The sequence below is a fragment of the Sorghum bicolor genome, chromosome 7, assembly GCF_000003195.3.
Source record: "Sorghum bicolor cultivar BTx623 chromosome 7, Sorghum_bicolor_NCBIv3, whole genome shotgun sequence".
Lineage (NCBI taxonomy): Eukaryota > Viridiplantae > Streptophyta > Magnoliopsida > Poales > Poaceae > Sorghum > Sorghum bicolor.
In genome coordinates, this window is record NC_012876.2 from 63,042,806 (window position 1) to 63,064,423 (window position 21,618).

At 43.9% G+C, this 21,618-nt stretch overlaps 3 protein-coding genes across 3 annotated transcripts; all 3 read left to right on the forward strand.

Annotated features, from left to right (window-relative positions):
• LOC8063985 (BTB/POZ and MATH domain-containing protein 1) lies at window positions 4,014-4,989 on the forward strand. Its single transcript, XM_002444686.2, has 2 exons — window positions 4,014-4,058; window positions 4,459-4,989. Exons 1-2 carry the CDS (start codon window positions 4,014-4,016, stop codon window positions 4,987-4,989), a joined length of 576 nt encoding a protein of 191 aa, XP_002444731.2.
• On the forward strand, window positions 10,497-12,188 carry LOC8063987 (BTB/POZ and MATH domain-containing protein 1). The gene is made up of 2 exons (XM_002444688.2): window positions 10,497-10,688; window positions 10,789-12,188. Coding segments are annotated over exons 1-2 (1,029 nt in total). The 5' UTR covers window positions 10,497-10,686; the 3' UTR covers window positions 11,816-12,188.
• On the forward strand, window positions 17,194-18,054 carry LOC8063989 (BTB/POZ and MATH domain-containing protein 1). Its single transcript, XM_002444690.2, has one exon. The coding sequence runs from the start codon at window positions 17,194-17,196 to the stop codon at window positions 18,052-18,054; it is 861 nt and encodes a 286-aa protein (XP_002444735.2).

The window sequence follows — 21,618 nt, forward strand, 5'->3', positions numbered from 1 at the left end:
AGGAGGACTAAGCCATACAAAATCTTGCCGAGTAACCGATGCATGCTAATCATAGAGATCAGCTGCAAAATTCACTGGTCTTCTTATATGTATTACACTGATGGAGTGAATGCTGAGCCATCTTCTTGACGACCTCCATGATTGCACCGACTTTCAATCGATGCTTCCCTCTGTTCCTCCAGAGCGAGACCAGCTCCTAGGAATCAATCTCCGAATGAACGTCACTGCAACGGCATGCACGCGCAATCCTTATCTATCACCATCACTTGTGTTTTACGATTCGCACTGGTCAACCCGTCTGCATTTTACCGTTTCCCTTTCCTAGCTTTCCGCAGTGCATGTTCGATTCCCAAGTTCTGGATTCGGCCTTCCACTCCATGCTCAACACCCCGCGTTTGAATCCTCGTGCCCTCATATCTTGTTCATTTTTTTCTTTCTTTTTTTGCGCCAGTTTCGTGATTCTGCTAGTGTCCTTATCTTTTTATTATACTCATCCGTCATTTTCCGAGTTTACTCCTTTACTCCTATATCATCTATATTTTTGACGCTCCAACTACTTGACTTTCCTTTTGCACACTTAAACATACTATTTTCTGATACTGATAGCCTCATATTTCAGTTGGCTCTTCATTTCTATCTACATTTTTTCAGTTTTATCGCTCGTACGTGTTACCTATACTTTTCATATTGACATATACCTTTTTTTTATCTTGTAGACAGATATAATATAGTTAGTCTGCGTTTGTTTATCTTGTACATTTCTCGCTATGCCAAGTTTTGATTCTCATTTTTTAAAAAAAAAATGAAGAAGCAACTAAAGAAAATCTGATTAGAAACATAACAAAATACACCATACTGTGGACATACAAATCCCACATGGTCATTTGTTCATTAAAGCTACAATGTTCTCTCCAACCTTTAGCCATCTTTCATTATGCATTTTCTTTCAAAAACTTCTACAGCAGCAGCCCTTTTGCATCCCTTTCCAGCATCCATGTAGGAGGATCATCTTCATTTCATAGCCAACATTTGATATAGATGTTCAATTTCTGTAGCTTATTAGCACCCTACATAACACATGAAACATCAGTTTATATTATTTTTCATTTCCCAGATTACGTAAATGTACATATCAGTCATCAGTAAACCCACTAGATTCATCTCTATTTATTAGTATTAATAGAGCTAAAATATTAATATTAGTTTTAGTATAACAACTAAGTGATGTAAATAATCGAAACCATTAGTATTTTGTAAAATGAATCTAACAATAACATCAATTTTGTATTATAGAAATCATGTATCAACAAATATTTTTTATCATCTATGCACAATTTTATATATATTCACTGTTAAAAGTAAACAATATATATCAACTATCTGTGTGTCCCTAAACTATGGATGCCAGACATGAGAACCTATGATTAATAGTACCATGAAATATTATATATAGGAGTACTTGCTTGAACAATAAGTAATGTTTGAATGCATGTATCAATTCTGCAATGGCTGAAGAATTTTAAGCCCAAGACCACCACAACAACTGATGTTTTCGAATGTTTAGCTCTATCTTGCATTAACTTGTAACGTGGCTCTATTTGCCATGAACTTATAATGCAGCTGGCATCCCCAGCAAACCTTGTTATGTTGTGCTTTCTTAAAAGCAGAGTTAATTCTCTAAAAAATGCATGTATCAATCACTATAGAAATACATAGCAATATTTCAGTACCAAAAAATGATAATGTTGATTTTGTTTATTGACCCCTTTCACGCCCTTGTTGAGCGGTTGAGACAGAGAAATGAGTCTAGGAGCATGCTAGCTTCCGAAGACAATCTCTACATAACGAATCCTGCACCAAAACCACGGGCAATGGATATAGCCATGTAACCCGTTAGCCTGCTAACCGTCAGATCCGGCTAATATGCGATATGAGCCGTTGGATTGAGGCCATAGCGGGTCTCTCACCCGTTAATTCGTGAATGCTCGCGAACCTGCTCGTCTGCGCACTCAGTCCCTTCTGCCTCAGGCCTCGGGGCCGCGAACGAGCAGCAGCGGCGCATGGGCCATGAAGAGGGGTGGTGGCGGTGGGGCCACCCTCTTCGACCTTGCCTTCTGCTCCCTCTACGGAACCAAACCACCATCGTCCAACCCACCACTTTCGCCGCCGCTACAACACCGCCTATGACTGCCGCGCGGCCACCATAGCCATAAATAAGGTCGTCGTACGCCTACCTGGCCTCGCCAATCATGATGTCCTTGTACTCTACTGCTACAGTCGGAGCCTCCTCGGCTTCGGTTCTGTCCTCTTTCTCCGTAGCTCCTCCTATGCAATATGCCACGCGTAGCCACGTAGGGGTTGTTCTGGGGTGCCTGCGTCGCTTCCCACACAGATGCCTGATGGTTTGGTCACAGCTGGTTCGTCCAGTGGTGGAACCAAGGGGGGCTAGCAGGGGCAGTGGCCCCCCAAGCCTAGTCGTCATTTCTTTAAATACCTATGTAAATATTAATATTTATAGTACAAGAAATATCAATTTCATCTATTTTTTTTTTCAAATATGATGATTTTGGTAAGAAATAGTATAATATTTTTTTAAAAAAAAGTTCTTTAAATGTATAATTATATATATTTTATTGCACTAGTCATATTTGTTCGGCCCCCTTAATCAAACTCGCTGGTTCCGCCGCTGGGTTCGTCCCCCAGCCCCCACCTTCCCTTGCTCACCAGTTTGGATTGATGCAGAGCCCTGACCAGCCCCCCCTTTATCTTCACAGGTTTGTATACCTGGCCGATTTCATTGTTACGCTAATCTTTATTCATACGTTTTCACAGTGAAGCTCTGGAGGATATCATTCAAGAGCACACACGCAACGTGCTTGACAGAATGCAAATGCTTGTTGCATCAACAGACGGGGGCTGTCGGCCAAAAGGTTGCTACTACCAAGAAGATTTTGCACAAAAACTCCATGGTCTTGAGCATTTATCTGCTGCTCTGCTCCTTCTTCCATCTAGCAGTAAGCATCCAAAGCTTCGCATCCTTGTGTTACTTCAAAAATTTCCTCGATCGAATTCATAACAATAGAGATATGATATACCTATTACCTACTGCAGGTCATTCAATGGGCATGGAATGTCCTGATCTCCTGCGAAAGGCCATTTCTTTTCATGATCTAGGGTCAAGATGCACAAATACATGGATATTAGAGAACTCATAAGGAACACTAATATCCTATATAACAATAGTTCAATGCTTCAGGTAATAATATATGCAATTTTAGTAGCCCTTAGCTCTAATTAAATTTAATACGTACACTTTCCTTTAACAATTTATAAATGCCTCAAAAACATAATTATAAATATTGAACTACTTACTGATGCCCTCTACCAAGCTAGACACTTATCTACAACAATCAATGTATAAGTTTGTTATTGTTGCCGGGCATTCTGAACATTCTCTAGTAAGGTGTTTTGTTGCATTCTTATTTAGGATCTATAGAAATAGAGTTCAATCTTGTGAAAGGCCAAATTGTTTCATGTCTTAGTCTTTAAAATACCAAAATCTCTATTGTCATTATAACTTTTTTTTAATTTTTAATTGTATGATTAACCATACTTCCACTTAATTATACCTTTCTTCACAACTATAATTTGCAGGCTGGTGTCAAAAATAATAACCTGCAGGAGCAAGATTTAGACCAAATATAACATTGATAGTTATCACATGCCTAAATGTTATTCATTGGTGCTAAAACTGAATATAAGTTTTGAAAATATTTCTCTTCCTCAAGAACCAAAGAGAGTCTACAGTAACTTTTTTTTTCATATGTGAAATAATTTCGTTAGTCCTGGCAGGGCACAAACATGACTGCGTTGTGATCCATCTTAGACAAAGTTTTTGACATCTAATCTCAACACTGACCTCTCACATCACTATTAAACTATCTAATAGATTATGCTAAAATCTGATGCTGATAAAGAGCTTGGAAAACCTGGAGACTGGCTCGGCGGTGTCAATGGCATTCAAAAGCAAACAACTTCCTGAAGAATACTATGAATCAGTGAGTAGATTGAACTATGAATAGTGAGTAGAGGTTGATTGCAATACCACGCGTTGAGGTTGCAAACTAGATCGATTAAATGGGCGAGGCTCTACCTTAATTCACTACCAAAATGGTGGAGTTCTCCTAGTGTTTTTAGTTAGTAATAAAACACTACCACTAGTCAAAACACTAGGGAATCCTCACTAGGAGGTATTTACTAGAGAAAGTTTATACTAAATTTTGAATGCTAAAACACTAGGAGAACCCCATGCTACTAGGAGAAATTGAAAAATCTGGTTGTGATTCCTGTGTTCAAACATTATAAAATAATTTTTTTTCTCGCTTCCAAGCGTCTGCCTAGGCTTGTTTGATTTGGACTACATTAGCTTGCCCTCGGATTGTTGTTCGATCTGGCCAGAATGTGTTTCATTTCTTTTCATGCCCGACTCATGTTCTGGATGGCGAGACCTTTCCTGCTCACCGGGCTGTGCTTGCAGCTCGCTCCCAGGTCTTCAAAGCAGAGCTCTTTGGCTCAATGGCAGATGCCACAATGTCAACTGTCACGGTGCAAGACATTGAGCCTGCGGCATTTAAAGTTATGCTCCGGTTCATGTACACCGATTCCTTTCCTGCAGACAAAGAGCTTGGGAACTCTCCCACTGATATGCTGCAGCATTTACTTGCTGCAGCTGACCGGTACGCCCTGGACCGGCTGAAGCTCATTTGTTCTTGGAAATTGATTGGACATATCTCGGTCGATACAGTTGGTTCTATTCTAGTTTTAGCTGAGACATACAACTGTCCAGAGTTGAAGAACAAATGCTTGGATTTCTTTGGTGTGGAGAAAAATTTCAAGGAGGCAGCATTTTCAGATGGTTTTGCTATCCTGCTGCAGAAATTTCCATCCCTTGCTGCTGAGCTGAGGAGGAGGGTTACTGGGCAATCTTAAACCTTAACGTCTATACTTCGAGTGTGCAATCATAGATTTAGTGTGGTGATGGATCAAGTGCCCGTAACTAACTGTTCTTGCAGTACCTGGTAAAGTTTCTGCCAAGTTAAAGTGTGGGACCACTCATGTAAATTAATGGTAGTTAAGTGGTTATGCTAAATTAGTATTCTAGACTTTTAGTTAGGATTATGGAGTTACATGTTTTTCGACAAATTATGGAGTAACATAGCCCCTTGTGCTCATGGATATGTACAGTCCTGAAGTAGGGTGCGTGTGATGGCAGCTTTCAAGTTATTAGCTATTTTATGCATTAATGTATATTCAGCTATCTGTCAGTAGACCGTAGTACACTTGGCTGGATGAATGGTTTGTAATATACTCAGTGATGCTCCACCATCATTTACTTTCAATCTTGTAGTACCTCCACTCCTCCAGCATGTTCATACTCGCAAGTTAAGCTTTGCTGCTTAATTTCATTTGACAAATGGCATTTCAAATTGGTAACACTGAGATGTTGGTGCATAGAACTCTTATCCATGGCAATCTGTCTAATCTTTGTGCCCCCTGTTGTTGGTCTTTCATGTTTTTCTTCATTGGAGCAATTGAAACGTCGGGTCCAATGTATTGTTCATTGTGGGCGGGAGTCATTCCCTTTCCTGCTCACTGTGCTGTCATGCTGTTTTCTCACCAGTCTTCAGAGCAGAGCTCTTCAGCTTAATGGGCAGAAGACACAGTGCCATCCATCATGCTACAGGACGTCGACCCTGCCACTTCCAATATTATGCTTCGGTTCATGACTTCATGTACACAGATGCCTGAAGATGAACTGAGACTATATAATAGAGATGATGCAACATCTACTTGCTGCTGCTGAGTGATATTGTTAGAAGAGTCAAGGACCTATTGGGCCTTAGTCCATTAGGGTTAATTAGTCGCTTGCTTAGGGGTCAAGTAAGTCTTCCTTGTAAGTCAAGTAAACCTCTCTGTATAAAGAGAGGAGATGTATCAATCTAATCAAGCAAGAGATTAGAAGGAAATCCCTTCTCTCTTGCCAGCCGTGGGTAGAGCCCCGCGGCCGGCGTTCCTAGCGCCAAAAACCCTAGCCTCCTCTCTTGCTCTCAAAGCCGCCTCCCTATGAACAGTACCCACAGGTACTGTAGCGCGGGTACTGTTCAAGCCTTCAGCCGCCGCTCCTTCTATCCCAATCCATCTCCCTCGATCCCCACCAGCCACATAACGATATGCACTGGACAGGCTGAAGCAAATTTGTGCAGTCAATTCATCGGGAAATTTACCAGTGATGTTGCAGCTTCATTTTTAGCTTGTGCTTAGTGCTGTGACGTATAACATTCCACAGCTAAAGTTCAAGTGCATTGATTTCCTTGCCATGGTGAAAAATTTCAAGGTGGCTGCATTCACTGAAGGTTTTGTGGTGCTGTTGTAGGAATTTTCAGTCCTTGGTGCTGAACTGAGGGGTACAGTTGGTATATAGCTTGCAAAAGCAAATATCAATGTATAGAGTTCAGGTGTGCGAGCATATATTTAGCATGGTATCCTTTTTGAGCATATTATTATGTTACTATTAGTCATATGAATGTGAATTATTGTTAAGTATACCAGAGCAGTCTGTTCGAAATAATATATCCAGCCACGCATGACAAACATCAGGTGCTTATTTTGTGATGCCATGAATTGGTACCTGATAGGAACCGGGGTCCTGCCCTTGACAGTTCGGAGGTTGTAGCTATGACAGATCGGGGAACAAGGCTTGAGTCGCGAGGGACCATGGCGGGGCGTTGTGATCTCGCGAGGAAGAAGGGTGGCAGTGGCGCAGCTAGAGTAGGTGGCGGCTACCATGGCGGGGCGCTGTGATCTCGCAAGGAAGAAGGGTGGCAGTGGCGCAGCTAGGGTAGGTGGCGGCTAGGGCAAATCCTGGCTCCCTGAGGAAGCCAGAAACAAAATATTATTTTTGCTTAACCCAATCTCCAAGTTCTTATAAATATTTATAGTTCTCTCTAAATAATAATAGTCATCTAAATAACTGAATAATAAGATAAATATGGGCCTTTAGCCCTCTGGCTGCGCCTAGCCACTAGTGGGCTTGCGCCTTGTATACTTGACGCCTATCATAACATCTCTTCCCGCCTGCGCAAACAACTCATCCTCAAGAAGTTAGGGTAGAAGGAGCAGAACTCATCGACGTCTTCCCACGTCACCTCTTCTTCGAGAAGGCCGTGCCACTAGATTAGCACATTCCAACGGCCGTGGCGTTGCTGGACCCAGAGCGCCTTGGCGGGATCAAGGAGTCGGCCATCCCAAGTTGGCTAGAGAACACCTGGCGCTGCTAGAGGATCGTCACAGTGTCGTTTGAGCAAGCCAACATGGAATACATCATGGAGACGGACGCCTTCGGGCAGTTGGAGATGGTACACCACGTCACCAACTCGTTCAAGGATGTGGAACGGTCCGGCATAACGAGGCCCGAGCTTTCCTTTGGCGCCGGGCATGAGGGACTGAGCCGTACGGTGCAGCAACCGCAGCCAGACCCAATCGTCCACCTGAAACTTTAGCTCGTGATGACCTGCATCATAATATTTCTTAGAGAGCTGTTGAGCCTGCAGAAGACGTTGGCGAACCTCGGCCAAGACCTCGTCCTGAGAACGAAGGAGGGCATCAGCAACTTCCGTCCGCGCACATCCCGGGCTTGTACGGTAGCATCGGCGGGGGTGGATGCCCATAGACGACCTCAAAGGAAGTAGCACAAAGAGCGGTGTGGAAGGAAGTATTATAACAATACTCCGCCCACGAAAGCCAGTCCACCCAAGCCCATGGCTAATCACCAGTCACGCAGTGTAGGTACATGGCGATCACCTTATTGACCACCTCGGACTGACCATCTCTCTAAAAATTGTAAATCAAAGTTGGGCCCTTTTACGTCCTAACTATGGGTGTGTTTAGTTCCTCTTTTATCTCAAAAATTTTTTAGTTTTGGTCTATCATTTTGTATAATAGAACTAAACATCATGTAATTTTTTTGGCAAAATTGTTGCCACTCTCCATTTTTTTTGGCATTAAGAGGCCAAAAAAAGCCTCAAGAAGCCATAATGAGAGCAATAAATTTTTTATTGTGAATGGAACTAAACATAACTCTGAAAATTTTAGCATTTTACATTTCATCATTCCAAAGTACTCCCTCTATTCCAAATTATAAGTTATTCCAAGAATCTTGGAGAGTCAAAACATTTTCAAGTTTGACCAAAATTATAGAGAGAAATACTAAAATTTATAACAAAAAATGAGTATAATATGAAAATATAATTAAAGAAGAACCTAATAATACTTAGTTAGTATCATAATAATAATTATTTTATCATATAAATTTGGTTAACTTAGGATAGTTTGATTCTTTAAGATTTTTAGAATGACTTATAATTTAGGATGGAGGGAGTGTTGGTATTTTGGTTCTATTGGAGATTTTTCAGGTCGCCGATCATTTTTGGAGTTCCAAAGCGACCACATACCACACAAGATCACTTCTTGGTCTCCATCTTTACAACAAGAATTATCCAGCAAGTCTCTTGTCTAGGTTCTTGGATTTAGCTTGGGGGCTTTGATACCCGTGAGAGATTTGAGCTTCTGCCAACAACTGACGGCATACGTACACTGTGTCAACGCATGATAAGTCGACTCCTCCCTATTGCCACAGAAGCCGCACACATCTATTTGCTCTATGTTGACGATGGAGATTTCTACAAGGTATAAAGTCATGGGACCAGAAAACCTTAACCTTCGGTGGCACTTTGCATCTCCATAGTCGCTGCTAATGGGGATCATTAATTAAGAGCGGCCGATCGAGTGAGAGGCTGCGCCTGCTCCATAATCCCGCTCTTGCACTTCCTGTTCCACCGGAAGGCGATAGGATGAACGAAACGCTTTGTTCGTTTGGCTGATAAGACATGACATAAATTATTGTTGCTGATTTGTTATGAGAGAAAACACTGTTGAATGGATAAGCTCATGACGATCTCCCAACCATGCGCCTTCCTAGTGGAATTCTTCTGGCCGCTTGTGCATCCATGTGCAACAAGTTGCTGTCAAGAGCCTCATCATTCCAAGACCGCCGGTCATCAGCTAACGTGTACAGCCGACTCAGCCTCGGTGTTTGGTTTTAACCGACAATTTGGTTCGGTTATAAAAAAATTGGTTTTAAACCTATATCACCCGATCGATTCTCCAGAAAATCATAGAATTCGGTTTTGGTTTTTCTATTTTGGTTTTAATCGAATTAACAGAAACAACCTGCCAGCCGCCCTGCTCCTCGTCGCGACCTGCTCTAGCCACCCGCTGTCGTGCTCTGCTAGGGCCGTCCGCTGGCGCCGCCACCACGCTCTGCTGGTGCTGGGCCGTCCGCCGCTGCCAAACCGCGCTCTGCTGGTGCTAGGGCTGTCTGCGTCTGCCGTTGCCACGTGCTGGGCGCGAGTGCTGGTGCTGAGGCCTGAACAAGGACAAGTTAGGGTTTCAGAGCTGTTGTGTTGGCTGTTGGGGAATTAGGAATGGGGGCGCCTCAGCAGCTACTGGATGGTCGAATGCGGATGGATAGATGGGATTATAGATTTCCATCTGGCACTAACACGATGGGCCGGCCCGAGCACGACACTAAAAAGCACGGTCCAGGCACGGCACGATGGTAGTGCCGTGCCTGGGCCGCAACTTCGGCCCGCAGTGCCGGCACGGGCACGGCACGATTAATAGGCTGGCACGACGCTGGCACGATTATTTCCATCATCTGATGCTTTGATGATAGATCATGACCATTAAATGTATTCTGAGTCATGTACATAAGCATCACACAACACTTTCAAACCTTAACTCCCTAGTCGGCGGCGCAGACACATCTTTGTTGCGACCACTCTTTCTCCCGCCTGACTATACGACAGCGGTAGCGCTCATCTTCTCCTTGAGACAGGGCGCAATGAGCTTCTCGACTTCTCCCAAAGCCACGAGCCGGCACGGGCACGATGGGCCACAGTGCCTATCGGCACGGCACGACACGGTTAAGGAGCCATAGTGCCGTGCCTGGGTCGAGAGTTTGGCACGATGACCTGAGACGGCACGGCACGATAGACATAGTGCCGTATAGTGCCGTATAGTGCCAGGGCCGGACCGCCCGTTTGGCCAACTATAGATGGGATTCACAACGATGGATGGTTGATGCCTTGATGGGCCGTGGTGGGCTGGGGTCTGTGCTTTCTGGTCTGTGAGATGTATATCGGTAATCGGTTCGGTTTGAATAAAAAACCGAAGCCGAAGCCGAATACTGAACCGTATTGTGGTTTGTGGTTAAAAAGTGCCAGGCTGATGGCCGACACACTCGGCTTGGGGCAAATGGGCCTACCACCAACTGTTCATGGAATGGCACACGTTTATATGGGCTTCTGACCTTCGGCCCGCTCAAATTGTTAGGGGAGGCTTTACCACCATTTTGAGGCAGGCCCACGACAGGAGTGGTCGCTAGCCGTGGCGGCCGTCGGTCCTCGGTCGCCCCCACACCGCGAGCTAGACCTAGGCGAGGCTTGTCGGCGGCGGGTAGCGGCGGCCGGGCGAGTAGGCGACGAGCGCCGCACAGCGTGCGGTGAAGTTCCAGAGGATCCATCACTCCACCGCTGTGCCGGCGTGGCTCCGACAGCGGAGGCCGTAATGTGAGTATCCTCATTTGCTGTTCGATCTTCTGCAGTCCAATTTAGATTAAACCCTTGTTAGCTTGTGAATCGGTGTTGAAGTTGACGCGACTTGTGTTAGGATGCAATCGGATGCAACGATTTCGGGCTCTGGGTTTTTCGAGTTCAAAATTGACTATTCAGAGACAAAGAACATGGCCGTTGGGGACTTGGTCTGCTCCGATGATATCTCCGCCGGGGGACACCTCTGGAAGATTAACTGCTACCCTCGTGGGGACAAGGAAGATGAAAAGGGCGAGTACGTCTCCTTGTACCTCGAGCTTATTAGCGATTCGAAAGGCGTCAGGACCATCTTCCATGCTTTTTGCCTGGGGAGAGAAGATGGAGCATCTGACTCTAATTTCTCACTTTATAAGAGGTTTGTCAAGGTTTACTCGTGTGAATGTCCCGAATACCCTGAAGGCCCTGTAACCTGGGGATGGCGTCAGTTTGTGAAGCGAAGCGTTCTTGAGTCAGTCTGTGTGGCAAATGGTCGGGTCACGTTTCTATGTAACATCATAGTTCTCGGTGCCGACACCATTCCAGTGCCACCCTCCAACATAGGTTCTGATCTTGGTTGTCTGTTTGACTCCAATGTTGGGACAGATGTTTCATTCATTCTTAAAGGCGAGACGGTCCAAGCTCACCGTGCTATTCTTGCTGCCCGCTCGCCAGTCTTTCGAGCTGAGCTCTTTGGCTCCATGGACGAAGCCACAGCATCATCCATCACACTGCAGGATATGGAACCAGCAATATTTAAAGCTATGCTTGCTTACATGTACACGGATGAGATGCCTGAAGATGATGAGCTTGGAGGCTCTCCCACTGAAATGGTGCGCCATCTACTTGCTGCGGCTGACCGCTATGCATTGGACCGACTGAAGCTGATGTGTGCTCAGAAGCTGTGGGGCATTATCTCAGTGGATACATTTGCTTCTACTCTAGTTTGTGCCGAGACGCACAGCTGTGCAGAGTTGAAGAGCAAGTGCATTGACTTCTTTGCCGCGGAGAAGAATTTCAAGAGGATAGTGTTCACAGCTGATTTCATGTGGTTGGTGCAGGAATTTCCTGATCTTGCTGCTAAGCTGAAACAGAGGGTTGAGATTTAATATATAACATGCTGAAACCTCCATGTATATAGTCTACGTGTTCAACCATGGATTCAATGTGCCATTTTGGACGATGGTGACTGTCTTGTAGATTTCTGAGCATATTAGGAATTATGATATGTAGTTTTTGTTGACGAACTGAATGCCTGATCTTGGCACTATATTTCTTGCATTGTTGAATGAAGAATCTGCCAAGGAATACTGATATGGTAGGCAAGGTGGATGGTACTGGCACATAACTCAGATGCAATGCCAAGGAGGTTATGCTAAACTAGTAGACTAGTTTGTCTTTTGGGTTTTATTTTTGTAAAAATAAGCTTAATCCCCCAAGCATGTTGTGAATATAATATTCCTATCGTATCGCAATTTGGTATGATTTGCTTTATAGTCCATATAACCTTGTGCTGTTTGATTCATTTGAGAACTGGAAGTCTGGAAGTAATGTCGCATTGACATGCATTGGAGGCTTGACAACACCCTGCCTGTGTATCTGAATGTACACAGCTACTTGTCATCACAGAAGGCTGTTTCTGTCATACCTCAGTTATGTACGGTGTACCATTTTGTATATTTACACTAACATAACAGCCTTCTCTCCCTGATACATTTGACTATGGGGATTTCAAAATTGTCACACCCATAGATGGACCTTTCCGGCCAGGAGCAATCAGTCTTTTTTTAATGTTTTGCCTGGTACTTAATATAACATGAACAGAAACTTAGAGATGTGTATGTGAGTCTGCCTTGTTGGAATTTGAAGGTGCAGTCTTATCTTTTGCAATTCTCTATTTAAGGGTACACGAGACGTACAGAACCTTTCCTGCTTGATCCCTGTCATGACATTTGGAAAAGTTGCCACTTTATTTTAATTCTTTTCCTGATATCAGTTCCTTAAAAACTGTGATTGGTGAGTATGCAAACACCTCAAGACTTGAATCCTCTGCACAAAATATTCTTGACGGCTGCCGTAACACATACACATAATCAGCGTTTTGGGCATTCAAACCGCGGAAAATGCAGCGCCTGTGTTTCTGTTTTCTGCTGGGCTTGTTTGTGGCTCCCTCAAAACATTCCTGTAAAATTTCAGTAGGTTCTTTCTCTGATCTGAACACGTTTAGCAGACTGATGAGGCCAGTCTCAATGGAGGTTTTATTAGAGTTTCATGCACATTAAATATGCTGATGTGGCGCTATATTAATGAAGAGAGATGGTAAGAGTTTCATGGGAGTAGAGAGAGTTTCATCCCCATGAAACTCCTATGCACTGTTTCCAAAATATTGATGTGTTGGAAACTGTATCATGAAACTCCCATTGAGGATCGCCTGAGCGGCATGGCATGGCAAGCCCACTCGTCGGAAGAAAGGGGTGCGTGGCAAATGACAGCTGAAACGAAGCGGCTGCCTTTGCTATAATGCGGGGTAAAGAGAGCTCCAGGTGCCGATTAACGGTGCCAATTACCATAATCGTTTGGAATCTCGAGTTCTATATACTTTCTCAAAACCGAGGAGACGTTCCGCGCGCACAGGGCCGTACGTGCTCGCCGCCCGCTCGGCGCTCGCCCGTCTTCGGGTCCACGGCGGACGCCAGAACACGCTGCATCACGCTGCACGACGTCAAGCCGGCGACGTTCCAGATCCTGCTGCGGTTTATCTACACCGATGAACTACCAAGAGATGAGGACCGGAGGTCTTCTGATTCCGGCGTCGATCTGTAACTCGACTTGCTTGCAGCAGCTGACATGTACCAGCTGGACCGGCTGAAGCTCATGTGCGCCCACAAGTTATAGGAGTGTGTATCAACGAAACTAGGGGCGAAGCCACATGTTAACTAGGGGTGCAAATGCATCCAAAAAAATTATAAAAATAGTGACTAGATCTAATATTTCATCTAAAATTTCGCCGACAGCCGCTGCAGTCAAAGGCGGAGCCAGAGAAACAAATTAGGGAGGGCTGAGACAAAGAAAAGCCATAGAAATAATACCTTTACGAACTTATTTCCTTCAAAATAACTATTTATGCTAGTAGCTGAAGTAGGAGTATATACAAAATTTTAGACCATAGAGGGGGGGGGCTTGGCCCCTGCTAGCCCCTAGCTACGCCACTAGGTGCAGCGGTAGCAAATCAGCGGGAGTGGTGAGCCGCTGAGGACCAAGTCGAGCTTGGAGTGGAGCACGGTGTGGAGATTGGAAGTGCTGCTACCATCGTCCACCGTCTTGCTTCTAGCTCGAATGCTCGATTTGTCCCAGCCAAAGGGACTAAGGGCAGCAACCCTAGTGGTGGCTCCGTCTCTACACATATAGGGTGTGTTTGGTTGTCTATCTAGACCCAGCCATGGCTCCCTGAGGCCAAAATCAGTCTGTTTAGTTGACTATTCAGCCTCTGGAGCCAGGCCAGGGTTGGCAAGCCGTACGTTCGGGGTCTGGCACAACTTGAACGAGCGAATCGAGCGTTCCACCCTGGCGAGGCCCGAACTAGCCCTATGTGTTCTTCCCCTCACCTCCCAATGCATTTTACCACACCCCCACAGTCCCAACGCCCACCCCGCCAGCTCCCTCTCCATGGTCGTCCTCATCCCCCGCTGGTGCACCTCCACGCGCGGTGGACAAGATGGCATGGCCGCCACTCTTCCCTCTCCCTCTACGTGCGCCATGTTTGGATCTCACCACAGGACCAACACTTCCTCGCCCCATCTCGTTACAAGGCCACTTCCTTGTCGTGCCCTTCTCGTGTGCGGCCTGCACGCGCACCATGGCCACCGCGCGTCCTCGCCCATGGAGGTCCTCGCCGAAGATGCAAATGGAGGTCCCCGCACGGAGATGCACATGGGGATCCTCACCATGAGCTCCTCGTTGGAGGTCCTCGCCCCGACCTTCTCGCCATGGAGGTGCTCGCCATGGCCTGCTCGTCGAAGGCCCTCGTCACGACCTCCTCGCCAGAGCCCCTCATCATGACCTCCTCGCCACGACCTCATCGCCAGGAGGTGCTCACATCTTACAATTGTGCTCCTCGCTGAAGATGCCCTAGTGGCCATGGCATGGTGGAAGGTGCTCGCTACATTATTCTCTGCTCACCACATGTTCAACAAAAATGTTTGATGGGGGTGAACTCACCAACTCAAAGAAGAGGGTGATTATATGCAAATTAAGACAACCAACCAAACACAAACTCATCCTAGCCAAGCTCAGCAATGTAAGCAACCAAACAAACGGGTCTTGCTTGCTAGGGATAGACTTAGGCTAGCCTGGCTTAGTTTTACTAGACAAGCTTGTATAGGAAACAAACCAAATACACTCATATAAGCAATAAACACGGTAAGTAAAGAGCTAAGGATAAAGTGGGTGAACTTCTAGAGATGCGGTGATATATTCCGTTGTATTGTTTGCTAAAATATGACCCCCTAGTCTAGGTTAGAGATCCATCAAGGTACACACTTCCAGTCACCAACTTTCTCCTGGTCATGGTGTTAGATTCGACAGACAAGGCCTACGCGAGTTAGTCTCACCACTGCTGCCCGACTCTTGTAGTCACATTATCGCCTTGTCCACCACGAAATTTCTCCACAGTAGGTCCTGGCACTGGCGGAGCTACCCATCGGCCAACCTGGGCAGCGGCCCCCCCTTGCCCAAGAAAATTTTCTAAAGAGTTCAGCTCATTCAAATGATTTGGATGTTTAAAGATGCAACAAATTCATTATGGTACGTAAATCTAGCTAGAATCAAACACAAGCCTTCATGATTTTGAACTATTGATTGCAAACAACACAAGCCGCATCTAACTGCTTGAAGGCACCATGGTAATATGCTCGGTCGCTCACTAGTGCTGCCATACCACGTGGTAACCGCAACCTAACTATTGCTATACTGTAGCAATTGGCCCCCCCTTGGATTGACTGCGAGCTCCGCCACTGGGTCCTGGTCTCTTTGTCCCCTGCACGCTGCACCACAATATGACACCATTTCACACAAAGAATGGTGACTCGCTGCCTCAAAGGTTGCTCTTAGACATATAGGCTTCGTTTAGTAGGGCTACTCCAACTCCAGCTCCTGCTCCTTCGGGAGAACTCTACCAAACGGTTTATTAGGAAAATCGTTTAAAGCCGTTTTTCAGTGAAAAAAAGGAACCAAAACTTTTTTAAAGGAATCTTACCAAACAAGATACTCCCTCTGTCCCTGAAAGCTGCAACTTTTAGAGTTGTCCTAAGTCAAACTTTTAAAACTTTGACCAAATTTATAGAAAAAGACGCTAAGATTTATAGTACCAAAATAATACCATTAGATTTATCATCGAATATATTTTCATAAGATACTCATTTTATGTCATAGATATTGATGCTCTTTTCTATAAAGTTGATCAAAGTTAAACAAGTTTAACTGGCACGGATTCTAGGAGTTGAAGCTTTCAGGGACAGAGGGAGTAATAAGTAGATGAAATAAAATATTCCTTCTCTGTGAAACATTTAGGCCTTGTTTAGTTCACCCCGAAAACCAAAAACTTTTCAAGATTCCCCGTTACATCGAATCTTGAGGCACATGCATGGAACATTAAATATAGATGAAAACAAAAACTAATTACACACTTTGCCTGTAAATCACGAGACGAATCTTTCAAGCCTAGTTACTCCATAATTGGACAATGTTTGTCAAATAAAAACGAAAGTGTTACAGTGTCAAAATCCAAAAACTTTTCGGATCTAAGCCTTAGGCCTTGTTTAGATCAAAAACTTTTTGGATTTTGACACTGTAGCACTTTCATTTTTATTTGACAAAAATTATCCAATCATGGAGCAACTAGACGTAAAAGATTCATCTGGTGATTTACAGGTAAAATGTGTAATTAGTTATCTTTTTTATCTATATTTAATGTTCTATGCATGTGCCGCAAGATTCGATGTGATGGGAATCTTGTAAAGTTTTAGGTTTTTGAGTGTATCTAAACAAGGCCTTAGTTGTCATTTCTGGCATACCTCAGTTTTACCATTTTGTATATTTACGCTAACGTTATTCTCTCCTTGGAGGCGGGACTGGTCGGGCATGCAGTGCAACTGGCATGTGCGGTGTGCCGACGGGCAAAGCAGCACACGTTGGCCGGCCACGGACGCCCGCTGTGGTGCGGGACTGCGGGTCAAACGGCAGCTGAAACGAAGGCGGCTCTCGAGTTCCGTCCCTTGTCAAAACCGAGGCGGCGCTACATCGCGCATGCCGTGTTGGTTCACATTCCCTCATCAATATACGGCCCAGCTGGTTGGCAATCTAACCATTCAAACTCCCTTCTCTGCAGTGTGTATATATAGAGTACTCATACACGCTCGCAAAGAGTCTCATCCTGGATCGTCCTGGATAGGTTAGTATAGCTACAAGAACAACCACATCTTCAACCTCTATGGCAACGACATCTTCGCAGTCTGGTTTCATCGAATTCAAGCTCGACTTCGCAGGAACCAAGACCCTTGCCATCGGCGACATCGTCCCCTCCGACGACTTCTCGGCAGGAGGGCACGTGTGGAGAGTAAATTGCTACCCACATGGAGACAAGGCGCACAGTAGTGGCGTTGTTTACCTCTCTCTCTTTCTAAAGCTCGTCAGCGGCTCCAAGAACGTCAAGGCCATCTTTGACGCTTTCCTGCTCGGCAGAGACGGCCAACCGTCATCTTCGCATGGAAATCGCTGTGTGAAGGTGTATCCACCCGAGGGTTTCGGCTCATGGGGCTTTCCACAGTTTGTGGAACGGAGCGTTCTAGAGTCCGACTATGTCAAGGACGGCAGCGTCACGTTCATGCTTGGAGTCATAGTTCTGCAGCGGGACAACCCAATACCGGCGCCGAGCTCTGACATTGCCAGCCATCTCGGCTACCTCCTGGATCACATGGACGGTTCCGACGACGTGACTTTCTCTGTCGGCGTCGAGAAGTTCCGCGCGCACAGGGCCGTGCTCGCCGCCCGCTCGCCGGTCTTCAAAGCGCAGCTCTTCGGCTCCATGGCGGACGCCAAGATGCGCTGCATCACGCTGCACGACATCAAGCCGGCAACGTTCCAGATCCTGCTAAGGTTTATCTACACCGATGAACTACCAAGAGATGAGGAGATCCAGAGCTCTTCTTCCAACATCGAGTTGTTTCAGAATTTGCTCGCAGCAGCTGACATGTACCAGCTCGCAGCGCCCGCAAGCTATGGGAGTGCGTATCGGGGGAGACTGTTGCCAAGGTTCTCGGCTGCGCTGAATTGCACAACTGCCCGGAGCTGAAGAGGACGTGCCTTGACTTCTTTGTCATGGAGAAAAACTTCAAAATTGCTGTGCTAACCGAGGGGTATTTTCAGCCCATGCAGAGTTTTCCGTCCATCATTGACGAGATAAGAGCCCGAGTTCAGAGTTCAGACACTAGCTAGCTAAGAAATGGTGCGTGCTACATTGGTTTGCAGTTTCTTGAGGCTTTCTTTCGTGAGCTAGCTATGTTTGCTTCCTCTTTTCCTCTCTGTTCCGGATGTCAATTGAGTTTAACTAAAACAGTACTGCAAGAATATAAAATATATATGTGTGCCAGGCTGCTTTACTCATGTTACTATTTCTTTTTTGCATAATAATCCACTTTGTAAGGTGCATGGCATATCTATTATTTGTTCAGTGATGAGTTATAAAATTAGTAAAGGTTATTTGATATCTGCTGCTGTGTGCATGATGAACTGTACTGTACCTGTCCAATGTTCACTAACTTTACCCTCATTTTTCTTTTTTCTTTTTCTTTGTGAGGCTTACTGGGTATTAAAGGATGGCTAGCTCACAGATTTAGACTGAATATTAGTAGATTTATATTTGAAATATTCATGGAATTCTCAATATGAATATGAATTAATAACACTTTAGCAAACAAAAAGAATCAAGAGTAATGTCTGACTTACCCCCTTAACTCAAAACCTGATCAAATACCATCCTTGACCATTTTTAAAGTGGTTTCTTGCCTTCTCGGGTCTCTTATATTAAAAACCTTAACTTTTCATATGATGAAGTGGGATGAATAAAAACTTTTATCAAAATTATAGAGTTTGATGCAATCTACAATTTTGTAGTTGACAATGTTTCTATTTGAGATCTTTTAGAGGCTCAAATATTCATTCTAGAATATCAAGTTTTGATTTTTTTTTTGTTCAAATGACCTAGTACATTGATATGGCCTATACCAAAGTTGTATCTCTCAATGTGATCCACATCTATGTTAATTCACAACATTTTTATCCAAGATTATTTAGAGACCTAAATATTTGATGTAAAGTTTTTGGATTTTGGATTTCTTTTTTTTGTTTTTTCAAACGAACATGGATGTTGACATATTTTATAGCAATTTTGTAGCTCTAAATCTAATCTATAACTTTGTAATTGACACAACTTTTATGAGATCATTTAAAGGCCAAATATTCATTTTAGTTTCACACATCTCAAAAAAAATCCAAATGACCTTGGCAATTGACATGGTTTATACCAAATTATTACAGATTTCAATGCAATTTGTAACTTTTTAGTTAAAAATATTTTTATTTGAGATCATTTAGAGACACATTTCAAAATCTTTAATTATGATATTCAAAATTTTGAATTCTTTAAACAACTTTGGACGGAGACTTGCTCTATACTCCTCTCAAATACATGTCGTTCTCGCTTTTCAAGTAGTCAACTTTTTAAAACTTTTACAAATTATATATATATATAAGTATATTAATATTTATAATACATAATTAGTATTATTGGATAGAATATACTTTCATAATAAACTTATTTGGAGATATAAAAATTGCACACATTTTCTACAAACTTAGTCAAAGTTGAGAAAGTTTGATCTGCATGCATTACATAATGGCTTTTATTTTTGGACGGATGGAGTACAAAATTTGTCGCATTTTAAGAGATCTATAATTGTTTAGTTCAAACTTTTTTCATTTGTGATGATTTAGGTGTCCAACATTCAATAAAAGATCACATAACTAAAAACCGAAGACATATGGGGTCCACGTGGCATATTAGCCAAATTCGGCATTGAAACTAACCTAGACTATTTTAGAAAGAGGTTGCAATTTATCTGATTTCGAAAGTTGAGAGACAAGTAATTCGGTATTTGAGTTTGAGTGTGTTTTAAATTCATCTACAGGTTTAGACGGCAAAGTGTAGCACATATGTTAGGCGGCCAGTTAAGGCCCTATTTGAATACCCCTGTGATTATAATAATCAGATTTTGATCCAAACAGAATCGATTATATGATCAAAACTCTTGACTACCATAATCCCATAGTTCAGGTGAGACCAAAGCCCGTTCAATTGTTTTTTACTATTTTTTTCATAATAAATCAGTAAATAGTATTTTCAATCATGGCTTTTCATGACCAACGACTTATAGGGGATTATGGGTGTTGAAAGTCCACCTTACCCATCGGTTATATATCTAACTTGTCAAATTATAAGTCCTTGTTTGGATGTAGTTGGTTTCGCACCAATCCACATATGTTAGGGTGGGTTGGAGTGGAATTTGAACTAAATTTCACCCCAATCCACTTCAATACATGTGGATTGAGGTGAATTCAACAACATCCAAACAAGACCTAAAGGATAAACTAGAAAGTTCTCAAGTTTAACCAATCATAATAATCCATAAGACCGAAACACTCTTATTATTATTATAAATCTACTATGATAATCTAATGTCTAATCTAAATTATAATGATCGAGTTATGATCCGGACGGGTCCTTTGAATGGGCACACGTTTATATGGGCTTCTTACCTTCGACCCGCTCAAACTGTTAAAGGAAGGCCTTACCACCATTATGGGCCAGGCCCGCACACGAGTGCTACACATCCTCACTAGCCGTGGCGGCCGTCGGTCGCCCCGAGACCGTGAGCTAGACCTAGGCGAGGCCAAGAGCGGCGGGTGGCGGCGGCCGGGCGATTAGGCGACGAGAGGTGCACAGCGTGTGGTGAAGTTCTTGAGGAGCCATTAGTCCGCGGTGGTGCAGTCGTGGCTCTGACAACGGAGGCCGGAATGTGAGTATCCTCGTGCCGTGTGCTGCTCTCCAGTCCAATTTAGATTAAGCTTTTGTTAGCTTGTGAAATCGGTGTTCAAAGTTCAAGCGACTTGTGTTAGGATGCAGTCGGATGCGACGATTTCGGGTTCTGGTTTTCTCGAGTTCAAACCTATTCAGTTGAGAACATCGCCATCGGGGACTCTCTGTCCGCTCCGATGATATTTCCGCAGGGGGGACACCTGTGCATGTTGCGATTATAAAATACCTATTGGATCGCAATTTGGTATAATTTGCTTTATATAGTCCATATAACCTTGTGCTGTTTGATTCACTTGAGAACTGGAAATCTGGAAGTAATGTCGCGTTGACATGGATTGGAGGCTTAGACAACACCTTGCCTTGTGTATCTAGCTATATACATTTATTACTTGTCATCACAGAAGGTAACAGAAGGAGGTTGTTTCTTTCAGTTCCTCAGAAATATGTAGTTGTCGATCGAATACGTTATCTGTTCTCCGTGAAGCATTTGGTTGCTGTTTATGTCATGCCTCAGGTCTAGTACCATTTTGTATGTCTATGCTAACATAATAGCTTTCTCTCCTTGATTCATTCAACTATGGGAATTTCAAAATTGTGACACCAGGCTGTAGATGGATCTTTCCTGCCAGCAGCAATCAGTCTTTTATTTATTGCTTTGCTGCTCTTTCAGGTACTTCTTCAATTTACATTATCAAGTGTGAAAGTTTGTGACTTGGTAATATCTTTATATTTTTCATGGTTGAAAAGGAGTGTTAAGTAATG